At 27.7% G+C, this 24,279-nt stretch overlaps 1 protein-coding gene across 1 annotated transcript in view; it reads left to right on the top strand.

The window, feature by feature from the left end:
• LOC136982938 (uncharacterized) overlaps positions 1-24,059 on the top strand; it is a 31,255-nt gene extending 7,196 nt beyond the window's left edge. The window contains exons 3-7 of the mRNA XM_067279514.1: positions 8,451-8,516; positions 16,371-16,515; positions 20,044-20,295; positions 22,263-22,327; positions 23,891-24,059. Coding sequence (XP_067135615.1) covers positions 8,451-8,516; positions 16,371-16,515; positions 20,044-20,295; positions 22,263-22,327; positions 23,891-24,052 — 690 coding nt within the window. The 3' untranslated portion in view covers positions 24,053-24,059. The remainder of the gene's footprint in view (positions 1-8,450; positions 8,517-16,370; positions 16,516-20,043; positions 20,296-22,262; positions 22,328-23,890) is intronic.
• Positions 24,060-24,279: the final 220 nt, after the last annotated feature.

Genomic DNA, 24,279 nt, shown 5'->3' with positions numbered 1-24,279 from the left:
ATCTTAACTTTAAATACTTCTGAAAATATTAAAAGTAATAAAAATACTTCTTATTTCATCTTCATTATTTGTACATTTTAAATCCAGAAGTTGGTTAATTCATTTTATTAATTTTAGACAGTAAGAAATGAATATTTTTTTTGAACAGAAGAAAATTATTTTTTACAAGAAAAAATTATTTAATTTTGTTTACTTATGATAAGCACTATACAGTGGAACCTCGCGTAATGAGCACCTTTCATAATGAGTAATTTGCATAACGAGCAAAGCAAATTGTATAAAAAATTTACTCGCTTAATGAGCGACATTTTGCATAACGAGTGACGAGAAGAGGGGACTCCCAAATTGTGTGTGCGCTATATTGTCTGTGTGCACATTTAGCACTTGTTCCACTAGCATCTTAGTGTCGCTTATGATCACACATTTTTCCAAACTTGTGTTCAGACATATCTACTATATAAAACTGAAAAACTGGACAGTCTCTGTCACGGTATGCCAAAAATTTAAATTTTTGGCATATTTAAATTATTTATAACAATATATATATATTTTATATACATATTTTATATTGTTACAGTATAATTCAGTATATTATTATTTTTATTTGTAATAGGAATTCATTATTATTATTTTTATCTATCTATTTTAAAACTGAAAAAAGGGCCAGTCTCTGTCGATGTATTGAGTGCCAGCAAAGCATAGCAGCAAACCTAGGAATTGCCAGAGTCCATGCGCGACTCTTTTTGATGGTATTCAGCATGCATGCTGCTTGCTGTGTTATTTAAAAAGAATTGGATATAGTGATGTAGGTTATAGTGCATGGCAATGATAGTTATGCTTTTTTGTTTCATTATTATAAGAACAGGTGTAAAAGTTCAAATCCTTAAAACACCTTTACAAGGGGACTTAATGGGAGATGATAGTATTTACCTGAAATGTCGTGTTTCAGGAAATACTTTAATCATGATTTTAAAAACATAAGCTTTGTGGGTTTTTGAAAAACCACCAGTGCCTGCAAAGTACTGCAGGCTAGTGGGGTAACATGCAGAGAGATCTCCATGCGATTTACCTGGGCAGTTCACTTGAAACAGTGTTCTGTTGAATGTCTCTGCATTTTAGATAAACCATTTGTAATTATTTATCATTGCTATACATGCTAACTATTTAGTATGCCCCAATGCCTGCATCAGGCCTTTCACTTGTTACATATAAACATCAACAACCATAGCCTGTTATATAATAAACATGCTAAACGATATGGCAAATTCTTGGGCTATTTTAAGGCTATAATTAAATATTGGAAATTACTGTATTTCAATTTTTTTGTTTGTTTTCTGCAAATCAAATTTGCATTCCAGGTTGGTTCATTTTGCACTAGAAGAAAAGATGATGATGATTCATGCTCTTTAACAATGTATATTGTATAATTTTCTTTGAATAAATGTTATACATAAAATATTTGAGCATTTTTTTTGGCATGGAACACATTATTGTATTTTACATTAATTTATATGGGAAAAATTGTTTCGCTTAATGAGTAACATTCTGGAATGAGTTATGCTCATTAAGCGAGGTTCCACTGTAATTACTTAAAATTTTATAATTTTGTTAGAATTACTTTAATTTTAATTGTAATTATTGTACTTTAAAACTGTTTCACTGTTTTAAAGTACAATAATTACAACACTTGTTTAGAACAGTAACACTTTAAAACAGTGAAACTGTTCTAAACAATTAAATTTTGAATTTTTAAAAATATATAAAGTTTTGCAACAGACACATCAAGTAAGGCTAAAAATTGTGACTTAACATTAGCACCAGGGTGCCATCTTATGATTTCCATTGATCATGGTAAGAAATTGTATGTGGGAGTTGAGAGTACTTTGTATGCAGGATCTGATAGCACAAACTCTAGAATTTTATATGTTGTAAAAAATACACAAAAATAAAAAAAAATATATTTATTTATTTTTAATCTTTTACAAATTTTTTAAGTTTGCTATTTGTGATATAGTTTTATAAACATTGTTTTTTTTTTTAAATTTTTTTTAGAACTAATAAAGTTTTCATTCTGTCAAACAACTGCAGCAAAATCTCATAAAATAGCAAATAACTTTAACATTTGATGAAGAACAGTTTTGAATCCTATAAACCAACTAAAATCTGCATAATTAAGGAAAAAGAAGATAGCGTTCAAATGCAATACAGTGGGTGATCGGTTAACGAACAAAATCCGTTCCAAGATTTTGTTCACTATCTGAATTGTTCGTTAACTGATTATTGATTTACCATAGGTTTTTATGGAAATTTGATTAATTTGTTGTGGAGGCTCCAAAAAATAAAAAATATGAATAAACATAGTAAGAAAGTATATATGTAATATAAATAAATAACAACTAACCCGTTACAAAGCTATACAACCACCAAAGCCGAATTATCGGGCTAGAGTCAGCTATAATAAATAAATAAATAATAAGACAATTTGGTACTAGAGTTTGGCGTTAGGTGCCATCTCTTACTAAATTTAATAATTATAATTAAATTAACTTAAATAATTTTAATAATTTGGAACTGGAGGAAAAGAAATCGGCCCGAAGCGGGACTCGAACCCGCAACTTCTGCTATCCGTGCAACTTCAACTTCAACTTCTCTATCCTGTTAGCTTATATATACTGGAGGAGGAGGTCGGACTGAAGGTCTGGGTAGCGTAACTGGTAATGTGTCTGCACGGATAGCAGAAGTTGCGGGTTCGAGTCCCGCTTCAGGCTGATTTCTTTTTCTCCAGTTCCAAATTATTAAAATTATTTTATTTAATTTAATTTAATTATAATTATTAAATTTAGTAAGAGATGGCGCCTAACACCAAACTCTAGTACCAAATTGTCTTATTAATTATTTATTTATTATAGCTGACTCTAGCCCGATAATTTGGCTTTGGTGGTTGTATAGTATATATGTAATAATAAAAATACATATATACACAGTCTTGCATTTTTATTAGATGTTTTTTTGTTTGTGGAGTTAAAGAATCTGTCCAATGTCGATTGCGAATTGTTTTTGGCAAGTAATTAATAGCATTGTAATTGTAGAGATCTCCAAGCCTATTAACCTCATTCTGGTTTGGATGCCATTTGAATGCCTGTTGTTCTGACATCCTCCCACTTCTTCTAATTGCTTAAGATTTCTTGATATTTCTTTCATAGCTAAGATTGTGTTTACTGTAGACCTGTTCAAGCCATACTGCCTAGCAACATCAGTTCAAGCCATTCTGCCCACTCTCTACCTTGGCTATTATATCTTGCTTGGTTTCTACGGTGAGCACAGTTCTTGACACTCCACTCTTTATATGCTCCATAATATTATCAGTTTCTTTTTTAAATAATAAGTTCAGAAAAGCACTTACAAAAATTCAGAGAACAGAAATCAACTAGTGCGCAGAAAATCATTTAAATGCAAGGCCTGGATAAAATTTGAAATTTGGTATTAAAACATTAATGAATATCCGATAGGACAGTTAAACTCTCACCTTTCGTAAATAAAAACTGACGCAAAACGTAATGAGTACTTGCTCGACAGTCTCGTGAAGACTATAAAAAATTATTTGTCAGAAAGGTAAACAAAAAGCTGGAATTACAAAGAAGAGTTTCAAAATTCTGAGGAGTACTATCTGATCGGTATCAGGTCGATGTCAACATCTCCAGAACTCCAAAAAGTTTCAAATTGTCATCTGGAGACAAGGGAAGACAAATCGGTATTCACTATTTTATGTCACTTCTTTTTCTGTATGTTCTGTGAAGTGTTCGTTATTCGAACATGTGTTTGTTGTCTGAACATAAAAATCTTTTGCAAAAGTGTTCATTATCCGAACTGTTCGTTAACGATCACCCACTGTGCTTCCTCAATGCTTTATGATGATTATTTTTCTAGGTCCTTTGGAAAAGCAAAAATTTCTAACTCAAGTTTTGTATCTAGAGTATTTGAACAGACCATTATGGCCAAAAGCCTATTTTAAACAATCCAAAAAACAAAGGAAAAAATTTCTTTATCCAGATTATTTTTGAGCTCTTCAGTGAAAATATTTTAGTGATTACTTTTTAAAATTTAGATTGATTTATTTTTTTAGAGTATTATTAGTTGATAATATACCAAATTGAAGATGATGATATGTTTAAGTTTGGAAGTTTAAGCATTAATTACTAAGAAAAAATTTAAAACATTTAAAACTTGTTTAAATTCCTAGTTTCATATTTAAATGTTGCTAAACTCAATAGACATAACTGACTTATATCAAGGGATTCACCAGAAGGTGTCACAAAAACATTAATTTCAAGAGGTGGAATCAACATTACAGATTTTTATTACTTCTTGACAGGTCTGTGTTAATCTGGTTTTGTTGCATCAACAAATAGGCCTATGCAATAATACAGGGTGTCTGAGAGATCTATATTATTATAAAATTTTATTTAAAAAAATAAAGTAGTTTATCAAAATGCAGTTGGTGATTAAAAAAAAGATTAACTCAAAAAGATTTTTAGTACAAAAATTAATACAAAAGCTGAAGTTATTTTTTGTACATTTAATGAACTTCAACGTGTGCTTCTTTAGTTGCATGAAGAATGTCCAATCAATAACTGATTTCCTGCCAGGTGCTGTTTCAACAGGATGGTGCATTCCCTCACTAGGTAGTTTTCTTATGTAATTTACTTGATACAGTGTCCTGGCTGATGGATTGGCCATGGGGACCAATTTTTACCTGACATTTATGAATTATAATTTGGTTCAGTTTTGTTGTTTAATTGACATTTAAACTTTAAAATTTAATAGAAATAATAAGAGATTGATGATGATTACAATTTTATCATTTGATATTTTCTTTATTTTTTCTTTTATGAGATTGAGATTTATAATAACAAGGTATTTGTGTACGATACAAAAATATTTTTTATATACTTTTACAAATATTTAGACCTTAACCAAGTGTTAACCATTGGTGTGAGAACATGTACTGTACAGTTGTGTCTGCTTATAACTGTCAGAACTGGTTCATTATAACAGACATTTGTTATATTGGATAAAAAATAAACATAATCTAATTTTGAAAAACTAAAGTTTAATGTCTCAAAGATAAAATGTAACAAATTATTACATAGACAGTTGCTCATTAAAACATCAATATAAATGTGCATTTGATACAGTGTTCTGAATCAAACTCTTCTCCATTAGTTTGTATAAAAAGCCATTGTGTGAAAAACAATTTGCTATTGTTTGCATTGATACACTTTGCCATGCCATATGGATGAAGTTTTTGCATCAAGATTTATAGAAAACGATTCTTTATAATTATTTATAGAAGTTACCATTTTTGAAAGAATTTGCCAATAGCTGCTCTTTAAGCTATGTATAATCTCTCGATCTAAAGGCTGTGATTTTGAACCTGTATTGGGCAACATGAACACCAGTGTAATGCAATGCAAATTCTTGATGTCTGGATGCACTGGGTAGTTGTCAACCAATAATAAAATTTTGGGTTTCTTTTTTCCTCAGTTCTTCATCTGATTCTTGCAGTTCGCTACAGAAAATGTCAAAGGTCGTCCAAGCTCTTTGCTTAGATTTTTAGTTTACCGGTAGCTGTCAATTTTTGAAACATCTTGGATTTTTTTTTGATTTATCGATTATTAACAATTTTCTCTTTTCTGCTCCCATAAGATATGCAGCTAGTAGAATAGTAATTTTTTTTTTTTTAGATAATTTTCCTTCTACATATCTTTCTCCTTTGAATTTTAGCATCCTATTTGGTGTAAGCTTATAAAAAAAAAACTTGTTTCATCTGTGTTAAAAATATCACAATTTTGAAAATTTTCTCTAATTTTGGGCCACTTATTTTGCAACCAGTCTTCTACCATATCCATGTTTACTGCAGCTGTTTCTCCAACAATTGGCTTCAGCTTACAATACTATGTCTTCTTTTAAATCTCTTGATCCAACTTCTACTGCATTTTAAACTCAGTACTCTTTTTCAATTTGCTTCCTAACTCTTCTGCTTTTGACTGCAATATAGCACCACTAATAGTTGTGTTTTTAAGTCTCTGTTGAGAAAACCATTTTAGCGATAATTGATATAATTCATCATATGATGATTTTCTAAGCTTTTTAGCATTCAAATTATTAAATTCAAAACTCACAGGTATTGTGTCTTTTTCCTTCCAAATGATAGCGACTGTCAATTTAGTTATATTTATTTAATTATAATTGCCTTATAGTCCGTATTTCTAAAGTTATTTTTAATTGTCTACATGGACATTACTCATTATTAGGACTTTACACTGGTGTATAGATATTGACACAAGAATGAGAATTAGTTCAGAAAAAACAAATTTTCTTTATTATATCACCTGTAATAATTTTCCCTGTACACATATTACACATGTTTTGGGTTTGTATGCCCCTCATCAGCAGTATTAGGGGCTGTCCATAAATTACATAAGGGTGATTTTGGCCATTCTAGACCTCCACCCACCCGTGTGTAAGAAACTTTCCCTATTCCTTATCATTTAGGCATAATTTTAAAAAAAGATTTTAACAAAAAAAATTTTTTTTTATGAAACCCTAAAAATCTTAGGTCCAAAATATATAATTATTAACTAGTTAATTAATATGCACTATTATTTATAAAAGACTTTATGTGAACAAATTTAAAAATATAAAAATTTAATGAATTTGAATGAACAATTTATTTTAAGAAATTTATTTTTTAATTATTAACAATCTTTTGATTATTATCATCATTAATCAACGTCATAATATTCATTTTTATATTAATTTTAATTTTCACAAAAGGACGCAAAATACTTTGACAGATCAACTAGCTAATGCTCATGTAAACAGAAACATCATACAAAACAAAACAAGCGAGAGAAACCACCACATGGCCTTTCTTCCATGATAAAAAAAAAATGTGTAGAGCGCGAGTCTGCGAGCATTATTATTCTGTCACGTCATACAAGATGGTATTGGTACAACGAGCGTTCTTAATAGAAACTGCCAAATTGAAGCCAAATTCAAAACTCCACCACTCAACAAGATCAAAAAATAAAAATAAGAATATTACATAAGACAAGATCTATTACCCCCCCTACCCCTGAGTAAGAAATTATAAGAAATCCTTGACCCCTATCCACCCTAAAATACCTTACGTAATTTATGGACTGCCCCTTACTACAAAACACTAAAAAATAATAATAATAAAATAAATAAGACATTGTATATAATAAGTTCCTGACAATAAAATACTATTTTAAAACTTACAATAAATACATATTCCAACACCAAGTACAACTGGATAATATTTCTCATTTTAAATTTACATAACATCATTTCACTGTATAATTAAAAATAAATAAGTAAATTAAATAAAGATGGAAATTATTTTAATGGAAATTTTAAATTATTTAATTTACTTATTTATTTTTAATTATAGAAGATAGTCACCAAACAAAAATTCAGAATTATTAAAGGTTGTTTATAAAAAATTATTTATTTTAAGAATATTTTTATTATTTAAAGGAACAAAACACAAATTTTTAAAAATTTAATATGAATCAATAAGAATTAATTATAGAATATGAATAGAATATATTATATTTTATATCATCAAGAATAATATGAATTCATGCTACCATGTGTTGAGATACAGAAGGCATTCTTGAAAAGAATGAAAAGAAGGCATTCTTTACAAATATACTCTAAAAGAATTTTAAAAATAATCATTTATTGCCAATTACTTAATTACTGATTATTGATAATTGTTGCTAAAAGTATCAAAACAAATATTGGGTAAAATTTTAGTCGGTATCAAAAAGAGTATTAATACCTTACTAATAGTGGTACCTTGATCATATTTCAGGAATGTAACTTTGTAGGTAGTACTTCGAGATTGCTGCTAAATAAGATAAACACTGATATGTGTGAGAAGAAAACAACTTTTCAGCCACATTGATGGCTTTTGCATTCCACCAGATTAATGCGATTTTTTTGGAATGAATCATGTATAAAGTGGATTCAAGTTTTTGCCAGGTGCAGGATCAGTGATCTTTTGATCCTGCATTTGAGATCATCAAAATTTATAAACACAGATTTACGAGTGCCTGCATAAAACATAATGATATGGACACTATCCAATGCATGATATATTTTACTTAAGTAACAATATGATTATATAAACATGATGAGATAATCATAATCACCATGCAACTTTATATTTGTTACATTTAGATTTCATTTTTCAAGTTGCTGTTAACTTTATATTCATTAAGGGTGTGATATTTTGTTGTTTTGTATTTAAATTTATTCTATAATGTGGTGATAGTATGACCTTGAACATTGTGCTATTTAAATGTGGTAGTTTTTAAATATTGAAAGTCAGTATAAAAAATCATAAATTTTAATTGCAGGTAATGAAAAAATGGTTTGGTGAATTTAATGATGAACAGAAAAATATAATGTTAAAAACCCTTATGGTAAGTTTAATTTTAAAATTGTTAATACAAATTATTTTAACTTGTAAAAACATCTTGAATTTTATAATTATGTAATGTAGTTCACTGCATTAAGAGTGCAATTGTAAAACCAAGAGTGTATTGTGCAGTGATGGCTTGTTTTATTTATAATTATTCAATAACAAACGATTCTGCATTAAGATGAAATATGGAATTTATCTTGTTGAAAACAAATACAGTGAAACCTGTGTAAATTGCACTCATATGTTACTGAATATTTTTGCAGTTTAGCATGTTTCTGTTTTGAACAGGCTTTTTTTTAACACAGAAAATTGTTGTGTTCCTAAGAATTTATCCCATTTAGGCAGGTTTCTATTTTATTAAGGTTTTACTTTGGACAGGTTTTACTGTATATACAAAGAAAGAATTTCCTGGTAAATTACTAGCTTCATATAAACAAATCCACAAACCCAATTAATAATTAAAGCTGAACCAAGTGAACTGTTGTAGTATTGGGCTACAGTTTAGCCTTATTGTAGCCTGATAATACAGCAGTTTGGTTAGGCTACTAGTTTCAATTCAAAAAGAAAAAAAAAATTTGAAATTTAAATCTGTCAAAATTAAATTGAGTGGAAAAAATTTCATTTGGTTTTTATAATTTATTATTATTATGTTGGGTTTAGTGCGTTATACTCGGTTGACACTAGTGGCTGTGTACTATGCCGGACTAGAGTCAAAGCATAGCAACCAAAACAAAACAAAAATAAAATAAGTGTGTCAGTGTCAGTGTCTATTCAGGAATTTCCTAACAATGTGGCATGTGTTCAATATAGTGGCCTTTTGTAGTATGATGTATGTGTTTCTATTCAATTGTAATGTGCCCATGCTTTTGTGTAGTGTGTGTGGTATGACACTTGTAGAGGAGAGAATGACAGGTACAATAAGCACCCTATCCGTCCTCCACAGATGTCTTATTTCCTGGGCAAGTTCTGTGTACTTGCTGACTTTTTCATTGCATGTATTTTGTATATTGTGAATGTTTGGAATGGATATGTCTATAATGTATGTGATTTTATTGTGTTTGTCAATGAGTGTGATATCTGGTCTGTTGTTGTAAATTATTTTATCTGTGATTATGGCTCTGTCGTAGTTAGGGATTGCAATTGCTGAACCTCTCATCCAGCAATCCAGCTGGATCCAGCAAATTCTTTGGCCTGCTGGATCTAGCACCAGGTGTTGAATCCAGCACTGCAGATCCACAAATATTCAGTTAACTTTCTAAATAATGCCGCAAAAGTCTATGTTGTCCCGTTGCCGCTTTGCTATGCGTGCAATCACTCGGCGGCAAAAGTGACGTTGCCGTTCAGTACGACATGTGCTACACCCCCTCTCTACACCACACCTCTTGCCCTTTTGCCTCTGCTGATCTAATTGCCAGTTGACTTTGCGCTCTCGCTAAATAAAGTGTCTTCGTGCTAAATAAAACAAGTAACTCCTCTCCTAGTCCTGGTGCATAATTCTAATTTACGGTCGGTTGTGACATCAATGAATCACGTGACGGAATGATTTATGATTATTTGATGACCCTGAAACCAACTAACATAGAGGCAGAAAGGGCCTTCTCTGCAGCAGGATATATATGCAGTTCATTAAGAAGTAGGTTGGGAGACAAGACCATCAATACCATTTGTTTCTTGAGATCCTACTTCCAGAAAAGTAAAAAAATTAACAGAAGTGACTGATTTAATTTTATTTAATCCTTTAAAATACTTTATTTAAGACAAGACTAATATTTTAAAACTTTTACTCTAATTCTATTAAGTAAGAGTTTTTAACTTTTATTCTATAAATGGTTAGTGGGCTAGGCTAGGCAATTTTATTGTGAAAATTAGTGAGAAACTGAGACTACCTAGTTAGTTAAATAGTTAATTAAATGAATGATTATCAGTATCTTACAGTTAGATATATGATGATATGAATGTATGTGATTCTTGATTGTGATAATAATAACTAACTACTAATTACTTACTCACTACTTTACTAACATGAATAATTAAATTAGTTATAAATAACTACAGACTTACAAGTAGAGCTTATATAAGAAAACTTGTAAGACTGATAGCCACTTAGCCACTGATTATCCGTCCTTACATTATTATAATATATTAATATAAATTAATTAGTAGAATTACCTTTGCTATTATTTAACTTAAAGATTACATTATAATTATAATCTAACTAAACATTTAAAGTTAATTATCTATATTCCAAGTGTTAAACCAAACCAAAGTTAAGTTTACTACCTAAATGTGTAAGAAGTTTTACTGATTTATACTGACTAGTTTAAATTATAAAAGTTTCTTAAGTACTTTTTAAAAAATGTTTTATTTCTTTAAAAAAAAAACCATAAATTGCTGGATAAATAGATAGATAACACTTTATTGCACCAAAAATACATCCGCGCTGGATCCAGCTGGAATGATGTTGGTCCAGCAAAAATCCAGCTGGATTGAAAATACTGCTGGATTGCAATCCCTAGTCATCGTACATTTTGTGCATGTTGTTTTCCAATACTGTCTGTAGAATGTATTTGTAGTATGGTTTGTGGATATCTACTAATTTCTGTTTCTTTGCAAGCTCTTGGTGTATTATATTTGCTACTTGATTATGTCTATGTAAATAATCTGTCTGTGCCAAGAGTTTGCAACCGAAAGTGATGTGTTGTATAGTTTCTGGCATGATGTAACATTTTCTGCGTGTGTCATTTGTGAGTGTTGTATCTTTGAGTATGTGTTTTCTGTAGTTTTTAGTATTTATGACCTGATCCACCAAAGAGGCATCCCCAAGCTAACCAGCTGTTTGATACAGTATTGTCAACAAAATCCTGGGCCAGGTCATAAAGATGCCTGCCATGGAGTGCCTTTTGAGTCCACGATTGCTTAACGACATCTATGCTTTTTATATGTGAGTGTAAATTTAATGATGTGTTATTCGAGTCTGCTAGAGTTACTGCTTTATGTAACTGTGATGTTTCTTGTTTTTTGTAGAAAAACTCACAGTGACTGTATTTATTATTACTAGTAGCCCAGGACAAATCTTAGTGGGCATTCTAGCATCTATGATGTCATTTTGTGGTATAAATAATAAATTCATATTACAAATAAAAATAATATACTGAATTTCTCGTGGTATACCCTACTAAAACGCAGTCAAAAACACACGAGACCGCATTTATTGTTATTTTAATATTGTTATGCAAAAAACTGAATTTATTGTTAATTTAAATAATAGCTAGGGGTGCCCCTAGTGGCTGTTTTTGGCATACTGTGACAGAGACTGCCCAGTTTTTCAGTTTTATATAGTAGATTATTCTAACACAATAGAATATAATAATAATTTTAATAAAAAATACAGGTATTGCAGATAAATTGTTTTTTTTTTTTTTTTTTAATAATTAGATATGTGTTATCTGGTATTAATATATTGCCTTTGTTGAACTACAGTATATAATAATTAATATGGAATAAAAATTCTCTGAGAATATAGTCTTTTAGAATTTATTTATTATTTGTTATATTGATACACAAAAATATTATATTAATAGCATTCTTGTTGATCATTAGTTATTTAATTTAAATTTAGCTAGAATGAATTAATTGTATTGTATTTTAAAAATAAAATACAGTACAATTAATGTAAATAAAATAAAATTATATTTAAAAAATAATTGTAAATAAAAATAATGAGTAGCATTAGAAGCTGTTAAATACAAATATTAAAGTTAATGTTATTCAACTATTAATGTTTTATTAGGCAACAATTTGAAAAAAATTATAGACCTATAAATTCTCACTGTTATCCATCTGTATGTCTGTCTATCTGTCCTTCCTTAATCTTGAAAATGGAGTTAGATATATGAAAGTCAAGACTAGATATGGAAAGGTTGGGCAGGTGATTCTGATTAACTATGCATGAACTTCTGGTTTGTACTAGAAGTCATGTTATTTCAATTCAAAAATTTCCCCTGAAAGGAGTTAGATAAATCTATTGCTAGCAGGAAAGTATGATGTAAGGTACTATTAATTTGAGGTGGAGAGCATCTACTTTAAATTAAATAAATTTTAAAAAAATATGATTAAAAATTGCAGCCCGGCATTGTGATGATGTCACAATAAATAATTGCTTGTTACATTTAGTGATGTCCTATAGTAAAATTTTGTGAAATTTTCTGCTATTTTGTTATTTCTGTTGTTCAGCTATTCTGAAGAAATGAAAAAGTATAGTGATTTAATTTTATGCACTTTATTTACATTCTAATTGTTTACAACTTCTAACAAAATAATACATATTTTATTTTTATTGATATTTAGTTATTCTGTTTACAGTTTTTATATTATACATTTGAACTTCATTATAACATCCTTTGTTACAATATGAAATCCAATATTATATGATAATGTACGACCCAATATCAGTCTTATCTAAAATGCAATCGCAAATGTAAAACCAACATCTGTTAAAGAACAGATGTTGGTTTTACATTTGTGTTATCTGTTATAGAATTATTTTTCTTATGTAATTATTTTTATTTTATTATTAATTGTTTTTTGGAGTGCTTGTGTTGGAAGTTGTCATTATAAAGTTGCATTGAAGTTGCTTACAAAATAATAATGTCATATTCCTTATAAATGCTATCATTTTCATTTAAGGAATTTTTCATATAAAATACTGACGAGCAAGATATAGTTGAAATAATTAAGAATTATACAGTATAACAAGTAATTTGAACTTATTTTTTGTTTGTTTATGCTTGAAATAAATACTGTAAGTAGGGATCAGTTTTTAAGTACACAATGTAATTAAACTGGTGATACTGTATTAATTAAAAATACCACACTTTTTTATCAAGGTATAATAAATCAATGGCAGTTTTATTGTCTGCAGTTCAGCTTTTTGTAATCTTTAAAATTAAAAAGTTTGTTAGTTTAATTTTAAAAATGTAGTAAAGTGTATAGGAATTACACTACTTTAGAATTTTAGGTATATGGTGCTCTAGTGACACAATAGGACACAAATTAGTTGCTTTTTGTACTCATAAAAGACCTTTTATAGCCTTACAGGTTGATAGAAGACAAGCTGTTGCCAATTTTCTAAGTAGTCATATCCCATGGCTATCCACTCTTTACTATCAGGGATCTAATTAAAACATATTTAGGAGAAAATAAGACTAACTGAAATAAGCAAGAAGTAAAGGGAACTAGAAACAGCATAAGTACTGTATCTGGAAAACAGTTAGTGGCATTCCTTACTCCGTAAGCCAAGAATAACACTCAGGGTTAAGAGGCTTCCTATGTAATGCAGCTGTTGAGAGAAGACAAGGATAGGTTAAAAGAATAAGATATGGTGGGCATCTATGTGTAATTAAACTGACAAGATGATACAATAATTTTTATTATGTGGAGTTTATGTATAGAACATTAAAATGGTATCTAAAGCTTTATAAATCTGTTGCTAAAGGTAATAGGACAAGAACTACATTAACGTATTGGGCAGGTGTATTGGGAAAGACCTTTAGTTATAAAGTAATGGTCAGATTCAAATTATATTAGAAAGTTGGAATGATATTACATACATTTGTTATTAAATGTGATTAATAAGCAGGATTCGTTTTTTTCAAATATTAGGTGGAAAGCCATTTTAGATTTGCATGATTTTTCTGCTCTAGTATTCAAGTTACTTGATAAATTAAAGTGATTCTTAAAGATGTTTGATTTTCAAAACTGTTCAATTCTGGAAGAATGAATTTGATTTGATACAAATATAGAGCTGAAGCTGTTTTCAAAAGAATAAAAATGTTTCTTGAAGTAAATAAAAGTTTTGTTCCTGAATGAAGCCTTAAGTAATCATTTTGATACCAAATACTTCAAATGCTGTAAGACTGGAATAAAGCACAGGTAATCCCTGTATAACACGGCACTTTTATAGCATGGATTCACTCTAACATGGTTCGAGAATTGGGTAAAACCCTCGTACAACATGAAATCTAATAAATTTTTATATACTTAAGTACTAATAGTTCACGAAAATAGAAGCGTCGAGATCTGGCAACACTGAAACAAGTTTTGAGAAGGACCATGTGTATCAACAGAAGGCGGGAAAAGAAATTTACATGCTTAAGTACTAATAATAATTTTCGTGAACTATTAGTACTTAAGCATGTAAATTTCTTTTCCCGCCTTCTGTTGATATACATGGTCCTTCTCAAAACTTGTTTCAGTGTTGCCAGATCTCGACGCTTCTGCTTTTGATGTTGCCAGATGTTTTTCCCTTATTCCATACTTGCTTTATTCTTCATAAGTGCTTAGCACCATATAAGGAAATTTATAAAGATCTTTTAACTAAAAGCAAGCAATTTAAAATTACATACAATTTGCAAAAGGTAAAGCATGGATCTGAAGATAATGCAGGAAAATGCTCAGAGGATAAGGATAACTTGCAAAAAAGAAAATGCCCTTGATTAATAGTGCTTAGTGATGACAAAGAAAACATTATTTGAATTATATTAATACGTATCACTTAAAATTTTCATAAAGATATTTATCTTAATTATGAAAATATAATAGCATGTTTTTTAATTTTTGGAACCTAACTCTCCTTTTCGTATTAGTTCTTTGTTTCATATAACACGGATTTGCATAACATGGCAATTTTTTGGAACAACTCCCATGTTATATGGGAGTTACCTGTATGTCATAAAAAACGCAAACCTATGAACCTTATAAATGAAATTCTAGCATAGTTTAATGCAGATAAAATACAATTGTTTTTGATCTACATAGGAGATTATCTTCAGGTTAAAGTGTTCCAAAATGGAATGCAAGGAAAGGAACATTTTAAGATTATTTGAAAATGCTCAAATACATAAAAATGCACAAGTGTATATAATGTGATATACAATAATATAAATTCTGTAATACACAATAAAATATAAATATAAACAAGAATTTACAAAAATAAAAAATAAAAAAGAATTTTATATCAATCATCATTGTTGGTGTAAAGATTGCCAGGCATAAGATAATTGTTTTTCATCCTTGAAATTGATGCAAAAGTCTTTCTTTTCAAATTTGAATATCTCAAGAGCTTCTAGTATCTTGATTTGGTTGTCATGCTTAGATTGTCGTATAATAGAAGCTTTGGCTAGATAGGCTTAAACGTCATTGTCTCTGGCTTACCTGGCTAGGGTGGTGTTGTATTTTCTTTTATCAATATCATATCTGTGTTCTGCAAGCCTTATTTTAAGTGATTGCTTGGTGGTGTCGATGTACTCAAGATCACACACTACTCTATTGTCTCTCAACATAATTCTATAAACTCATGGTACCCTAAGCATGTCGGTGTTGTCCTTTCCATTTCTGAGGATATTATAGATAGTGGGAACACGTTTATATGTTAATCTATCACCTTTCTGACGGACAATTTCTTTATATAAGCTTATCATGTGGTTATAATCTAGAACAATGCAGCGTGTACTCTGGTACTTGTTCTCCACTCACTAACAATATATCGCAGATTGGGAACACACAACATGCACCGCATCATTCTAGATTTAATTAATAGTGTTTTAAATTTTATGCATATTATTTAACACTAACTTAGCAATTTCAATTGAAAGTAAGTATTACAGAATTTATTACATTAGTACTTGAATGTAAAATATGTTTTCTAAAAATAACTTTGTTAAATTTTTAATTATTATGCTTTTTTAAGTTGTAAAATTAAATATATTTAATACTGATTTGTTTAAATTTTATAAAATAGTAATTTCATAGCTAAAATGTTAATTTTTCTTATATTTTTAATATTTTATTTCAGAATCAGTGTGGTGCTTCTCAAAATCACATGTTATCTGTAACAATGGCTCCAATTATGCATCAGTTTTGTCCTCCAAATTGTGAAGATTTGTTATCATGGTTACCACAAAATTTAGCTTTATATATACTGTCTTTTCTTGATACAGGTTAGAAATATGATTTGTTTTCATTTTTAACATGAAATTACTATTTAATTAATTTATTTTTGATTTAATGTAAAATAATAAAAACTTAATAAATTTTTATTCAAGCAATCAACAGAATTACACAAATTATGTGTAACAGATTCTAATGAAGAAGTCTGACAGATAAGATTTAAAAATTTTAAGTTGAAATTTTTTATTTATGAAAACAGCTGGTAATAATTATATCATATCCTATGAACTGGTACATGAAAACAGATGTTTTTGCATATGTTACTCTCAACATATAATTTTATGAATAAAGGAAAAGAAAAAATAACATAGAAAGTAATATTGATTTTAACAATTAAGATAATTTGCAATACAAATTAATGATTCAAATTTTGATATTATGATATATTTAAAATTTTAATTATGAATTATTTTCAAACCAAAATCAATTAGATTAATAAGAGCTATTTAAGAATGTAAGAAAAAATATTTACTTGAATGGAACAAACAATGTTCTCTGTAAATAAAAATATATAGGCATTTTAAAAAGTACAGTACATTTCACTATATTTTGACATTCTTTTCATGACAATCCCAGATCTAAATGATATTTCCATATGATTCATATGAACCTAGGGTTTTTTTTCCTTTGAAATAAAGATAATACAATTATTATTTTTTTAAGGGAATATTATAAAGTTGATATCTTTAATTGAATGGATAATTTTCAGATTCTTTGACAAATTTTTGTTAAAATGAAATGGTTTATTTCTGTTCTATAAATTTAATATGGACATAAAAGATGTGTTAATATGTAAAATTTGTCAACTATACTATATCTTTGTTATTATAAGTTAAAAAAAATATCTTGATACTGTTATAATTGCATTTTAAGTTATAATATTAACTTAACTAATTCATAAATTCTAATAAATTGTTCTTAAAATTAGTTATAACTTATAAAAGTTTTCTGACAGTTTTAAAGGTTTACAGCATTTACTCAACATAAGAGCTGCAGCAAACTACAGCTTTGTGAGAGCAAAACGCTAGCAAATGTGCACTAGCGCACCTGATGACATCAAAGGCCCTGCTCCTTTCTTCGTGCCCATGTAGTTATCCCTTTGCTAGTGTAGTGATATGAGCATACACTTGCATCATTCATTTTGCTCTCACAAAGCTGCAGTTTGCAGTGGCTTTAACAATCCAATTAATATATTTTGTAAATAACTGTTTATAAATTTTTGCATACAATTAAACCTTGGCACAGCATTATCAGTATAATTATCATTATACTGATAAATCCTTCTATAATGATAAGAAATATAGTTTCTGCACAAGTTATATTAGTTTGATTGAATGGCATCTTCTATGATGATAAATCTCCATTTAGCTGAACATTTTTTTTTATTATACTTGTAAAATATACAGTATTTTTCTTTTTCTACAGTGATAATTATATAGTAAATTAAGTTTTTTAATTAATTTCAATTTATCACTCATTTTTGGAATCAAAATGTGGTACTCTTAATATAGTGCTTCTATCACAAATGTTCCCTTCACTCAGTAGGCTTCAGTACAGATGAGCAGGTTGCCAGATTTAGCATATTTTTGGTATTGTAGTACCCAAAAATCTTTTCCACTTTTGGAATTAGTGTAATTTGAAACACTAACCCTATATAATTTTTGGGGAATTTTGTTTTGTTAAACTCATTTAACATAGTAAAGTGTATAGGGTTGTCTTTGTGCTTCAAATTACATTTATTAAAATAATTAAACAAAGCATTCTCCTTCAGAAATTATATTTTAGAATTAGTTTAGTTTTATTGGGCTGCAATTCAAATTGCAGACCTATACATTTCCATTGTCTGTCCGTTCGCCTGAAAACTTAGGGGCCAGAAGCCTCATTAACTATATATAATTTTATGGTCTGGACCAAAAGTCACATGATTTTTAAAATTAAAATATGATTAAAAGTTGTAGCCCATTTTATCTAATTTATTTTGCCTAGGAAGATTCAGGTTTATGTTAAACACCAAAATTCAAATTGAATTTTGGTGTTTAACATAAACCTGACAAAATAACATAAATTGTATAAATAATGTGCAATAAAATCACTTAAATCTTATATGAATTGATGGACATTTCTGCATAAAATATGCTGACATGGTACAATTACAAATGTTAAATGTCAGATGAACACTAAATAAATAACAACAAATTTAGCATTAGTGAAGCTCATTCTCATTACTTCAGTTTGACAAAGATTTTTGTAACACCTCTATTCAAATTTTTATGAATTTAAGATGAATAAATAAATTATAAATAATTTTTTGATTTTTTAGAAAATATTTGAACAAAAATATAAAATCTGTAATGTTTTAATATCACAAACAATAATTGCATCAATTTTTTTAAGTTGTTTTAAAAATCTATTTGATATTTTAAAAATAAAATTTAATAACGCTTAAATAATTATATGACTATTTACATATATAAAATAAAAAATTTAATTATTGTATTAAAATGATAAATTTCTATGATATATTTTAATTCAAATTTTATTTCAAGTATCAATAAACAAAAAAAATTTTAACAATATATATAAAATATTACTTGATACCACCATTCAGTAAAACTGCATTTGTCATAAACTACAAAAACAGCTACTCATACCCTTTTCTAATGTTTTTGGTCATTTAAATGCCCTTCTTCAGGATAAAAATTGATTACAATATAAAAATAAGAATACAAGCTGTCCTCTGAAACAATTTGCATTTCAAAATGTTAACGCTTTAGAATCCCAATTGCTTAACAGCACGTGTTGGACCTCTATGTAGATTACAAATATAAATCAACAAAGATGACATATTCTAACATTGAAAATTAACATGTATATGACAGATTTAAATATGAATATATAAAAAAATAAACAACAAGAATGATGAGAAAACATGTCCTTAACAGATAATTTACATGAAATATACAATATTTTCTACTTCTGTACTTTAACATTTTAGTTCAGTTTTAGAGCTTTCCATGCACTGGATATTGCGTTACCGTCTTTATTTTACTATTTGCACTTGTAAATGCTTTGTATATTTGCATGTTATTTGCTAAGGTCAGGATTTTTTGTCACTCTTGTTTATTTTTTATATATTTATATTTAAATCTGACATGTAAGTATTAATTTTCAATGTTAGAATATGTCATCTTTGTCAATTTATATTTGTAATCTATATGGCAGTCTGACAGGTGCAGTTAAATGATTGGGATTCTAAAGTATTAAAATTTCCAAATGCAAATTGTTCCAGAGAACAGCTTTTGTTCTTATTTTTAAATTGCAATTGGTTTTTATCCTGAGGAAAGGCATTTAAAAAGACTGAAAACATTACAAAAAGTAAAATTCTTACTGCATTTAAAGGTATGAGTGGTTGTTTTTGTAGATTATTTGATATGTTGTAGATTTTTGAATTATTTTGATATATGTACGAATTTTTTATGAAGAGGTAATAAATTCTTATTAATTCTTTTTGTTATTAGTTAGCCTCTCTATGAGTGCTATGGTTTGCAAATCATGGAATGTATTAGCAAGTGAACCGTGTTTGTGGCAAAGGTTCTGTCGCCAGCCTCAGTGGCAATTATCTCGTGCAGCTGAACAGAAACAGATGATTAATTATCGTCTTCCAAATGGTGGAGTTGATTGGAAACAAGCTTTTGCTGAAAGATATCGTTTGCAAAGAAACTGGTTAAAAGGGTATTGTCATGTTCGAACTTTCCATGGACATACTCAAGGTATATTATTTTATGTATTTAATAACAATTAAAGCTAATATCTATTAGATTCTGGTTAAAGAAACTTTTTACTTTATGAATGTAAAAATATGAAAGATTACCAAACAAGTATTAAATATTGTTTATAAAAAAGATAAGTGTTTGTTTGTTTTTAATATTGAATTGAGATTAAATATTTTCTGAGTTTTTAAGCTAAACAAATCAGCTATCAAAAACTTTAAATTACATGATTTAGAAGGGATAAAAAATATGAAAATATTGAAGGAATATAATAATGTGATTGGTAATCATAATTACTAAATATTTTAATAAGGTGAAAATAGTTATTACTATATTAATAATAGCATTTTGAATTTTTAACAACCTGTATGTTACAAAAATAATAAGCAGAATGATTATATCACAATTGGCTTTGGGTGAAGAGTTCATTCTCATAGTGATTTTTAATTTTTATTACTTTAAAAATTTGTAATTCCTGTGTACATCAATATCTACATATGTTTAATATAAAATCTTTATTTTTGTTTGGCAGAAAAAAAATTTTAATTTTTACTAATGATATTATTAAAGAGTTACTTTCCTGTTACATTCTTTATATTCTAGTTTACTTTTTTTAATGAGAAAGTGCTTCAATATCTATACTAGGAATAATCTGTTTTGACTCCTTGACTTGTGTGGTATTATTTGTATTTCAAGATTTTTAACAAAAAATGAAGTTAATTGTTTGTTAGAAAGGAGAAGTTGTTAAAATTCTAGAGATATTTTAAATCAGATGTAAATTTCTTTTTATCATACATGAAAAGTAGATGATGGTATTGCAAAATGATAGATTTAAACTACTGATTTTTGGCAGATTGCTTTTTTATATTTAGATGCTAATGAATTTAATAACTTTAATTTTGCCATCAAGTTATTCCTAATTTCATTGACAACTGCTAGATCAGGTTAGTATTAGACTGATCTCTTGAAGCTTAATGGTTCAAATTAAATCCAGCAATATTTTTTAATATTTGATAAAAGCTTTTGCTTGTTCTTTCTACAATTTATTATAACTAATACTAATATAATTTTTCCAAACTTTTATGTGTTTATGTTGTAAAATATGATCAAACAAATTTGTTATGATAGTTATTGTTTTTTTGTTTAATCTTTATAATTATGTTCAGATATGTTTTACAATTAATTTCATAAAAGCAAATACAAAGAATATTAAAGTAGTGCTTATATAATTAGATATCATATTTTGATTTCCTTATTAGAAACTGTGTTAACTGGAGAAGAATATACAGTATATAAGCTCTACTTTGCAGATGTAAATAAATAAGTAATCTCTGATTTTTGTATACATGAAATAAAAAATGGTTTTAATAAGCTTTAAACACATACAATATTCTGCAGTCTTACTTTTTAAAGTTATTTGCTCTTTTTATTATTATTTAACTTAGTTTTACTATAAATATATTATTTTAATGCTAAGATTCTGTTTTGTAATTTGGAACAATTATTATTAAATAATTTCTCATAAATCTTTCAGATTATATTTTGGTAAGTTTGAAAACTATAAATACTGTCTGAAAATTGATCATATTTAAAAGTGAATAAACATTAGAAAAATAATATTTATTGGTGTTGTAATTTTTATTATAAAATGTAATTTTTTACATAAAAATTTCATAAAAATATTTTATTAAAAATATAATTTTCCAGATTTTGATTTCTATGATAGTAATTTTTGATTCATATTATAACAATTTCCATCTTTCAGAATCTTCATTAGTGCTTTTGTCAATCACTCATAATTACAATATTATTTTCAAAATTTTTTATAAATTAATTTGGGTATAATCTTAACTACTTACTACTAAATGTCAACTAATAATTAGTTGTTATTTAGTAACAAATTATCAATTATTATTATATTTAATAAAATTCAATTATTTTAAAGTTTTTGCTTTGTTTGTTTATAGGTGTCTTTTGTGTTCAGTTTGATGATACAAGAATTGTTAGTGGTTCTTCAGATAAAACAATAAAGGTAATATTTTTTAATTATTAATTAACACAATTTATAATTTTTTAAAAATTTTATCAAATTAGTATGATAATTCATATTTATTCACAAGTATATGAAGATTAAATATAAAAATCTGCAATTATTTTAATATATCCTTATGATAAAATTAGTTCTGCATTAATTTTTATTTTATCATAATTTCATTATGTTGCATTAACTATACATATACATACAGTGTGTTTTTGTGTGTGGATATAAACTATTAAACCTTATATTATACTTAGACTATTTAAGAAACTGTTAAGATATTAGATTTTTCTGATTTAATGTTTGCACCAGTTATTTCTTTGATTATCTGAAGAGAGTAATAAATAAACTAAACCAAAACACTGCTAATTAAATAATAACAACTACAGAAAGAATATTAAACATAGAAAACTACTAAAAGTATTTAATTACCATATAAACTGCATTATTATAATCACAACAAACTACTTCAAACAACCTTTAATCTGCAGTTAAATTATTTACTTAATCTAACATTTTCAGTTAGCTTTACTAAACCTCTTCAGGATCGACAAAAGAACTGTTATTTCAAAAAAATTTCTACAATTTAGAATGCTTTTAAAATTTTCAGCTGTGCAATCTCAGATCATTCTCTCACAGCTGCATACCAACCGCTCTCCAAGCGGATGGGACTCGATACGATTCTTTAAAATTAATACTTTGCTCTTTTTCATTGTATTTGCAAATATGCCACGTCTCTGTATATTTAAGCTGTCTTCTGTCTGTCACTTTCTGTATAATTTCTGCATCATCCCAATTGATAGACACCTCAGACAAATCCGCTATCGCATAGTTCACTAACGCCATAACAGGTTGCCTGCATCTTACATTCCTTTTATGTTCTTCTATCCTTATCGCCAGCGATCTCTTAGTGCCCCTATATAATATAGCTCCTTTTTCTGCCTTTTGTCCTGCACCGGTATTCTGTAAACCCCCGAAAATGTTAGATTAAGTAAATAATTTAACTACAGATTAAAGGTTGTTTGAAGTAGTTTGTTGTAAAAGTATTTAAGTTAGAAATCAATATAGAATTTGGCAGTTATTAAAACACTATGGCAAATGGAATTTTTAAAAAAGAAAACAAATCGTAAGCAAATACAAAATCTATATACTTGTGTATACATTTTATAAGTTATCATTATTTATCTATTTGTTTTATTAACATGTCATCTGTAACTGGTATGCCAAGTTTCAATATTTATATATGTATTTTATTATTTTTATAAGAGGGAAAAAATATACATTTATTAAAGTTTTAAAGTTATATTAAATAATTTCAATTGAACGGCCTATCAGAATAATATTTAGTGCACTATTATTAGATTAAACAATATGACAAAATATGTCACATAAAGTTTATTTCAATTTAGATAAATATTAATTTGTATGAATATATCCTGTTATTTTTATAACATAAATATATTTAATATCTAAAGATAAATTTAATTTTAATTTGGAAATAATCTTGTATAAAATCCATTTTATCATGTTTATTAAAATCATTAATTTATGTTTTAGGTCTGGAATATTCGTACTAATAGTCCATGGTCTGTAATGACTTTAGTTGGCCATTCTGGTACAGTTCGTTGTTTACATCTTGAAGGAAATAGACTTGTATCTGGATCAAGTGATTGTACAATTAAGGTAAAATTATATTCAGTATATTTAATCTCTCTTTAAAAACAGCATAATGTGAGAAGCAATTACTGCAGCTAAAAATATAATTCTAAAAAAATTATATGAAATTTTATTATTTAATATTTTAATATCACTTAAATCTGTAGTTGAAAATAGACTTATAGTAATATAAAATTGAATAAATAATTTAGATTATTGTATGTTAATAGGTTTATTTTTCAGTTATTTCACAAAAATTTTAAATGTATGTTATCTATATTTGTTTTACA

This window comes from Centruroides vittatus, unplaced genomic scaffold, assembly GCF_030686945.1.
Source record: "Centruroides vittatus isolate TY-2023 unplaced genomic scaffold, ASM3068694v2 contig_874, whole genome shotgun sequence".
In the NCBI taxonomy this organism is placed as follows: Eukaryota; Metazoa; Arthropoda; class Arachnida; order Scorpiones; family Buthidae; genus Centruroides; species Centruroides vittatus.
The sequence above is the reverse complement of the archived record's forward strand: the minus strand, read 5'-3'. Positions and strand labels throughout refer to the sequence as shown.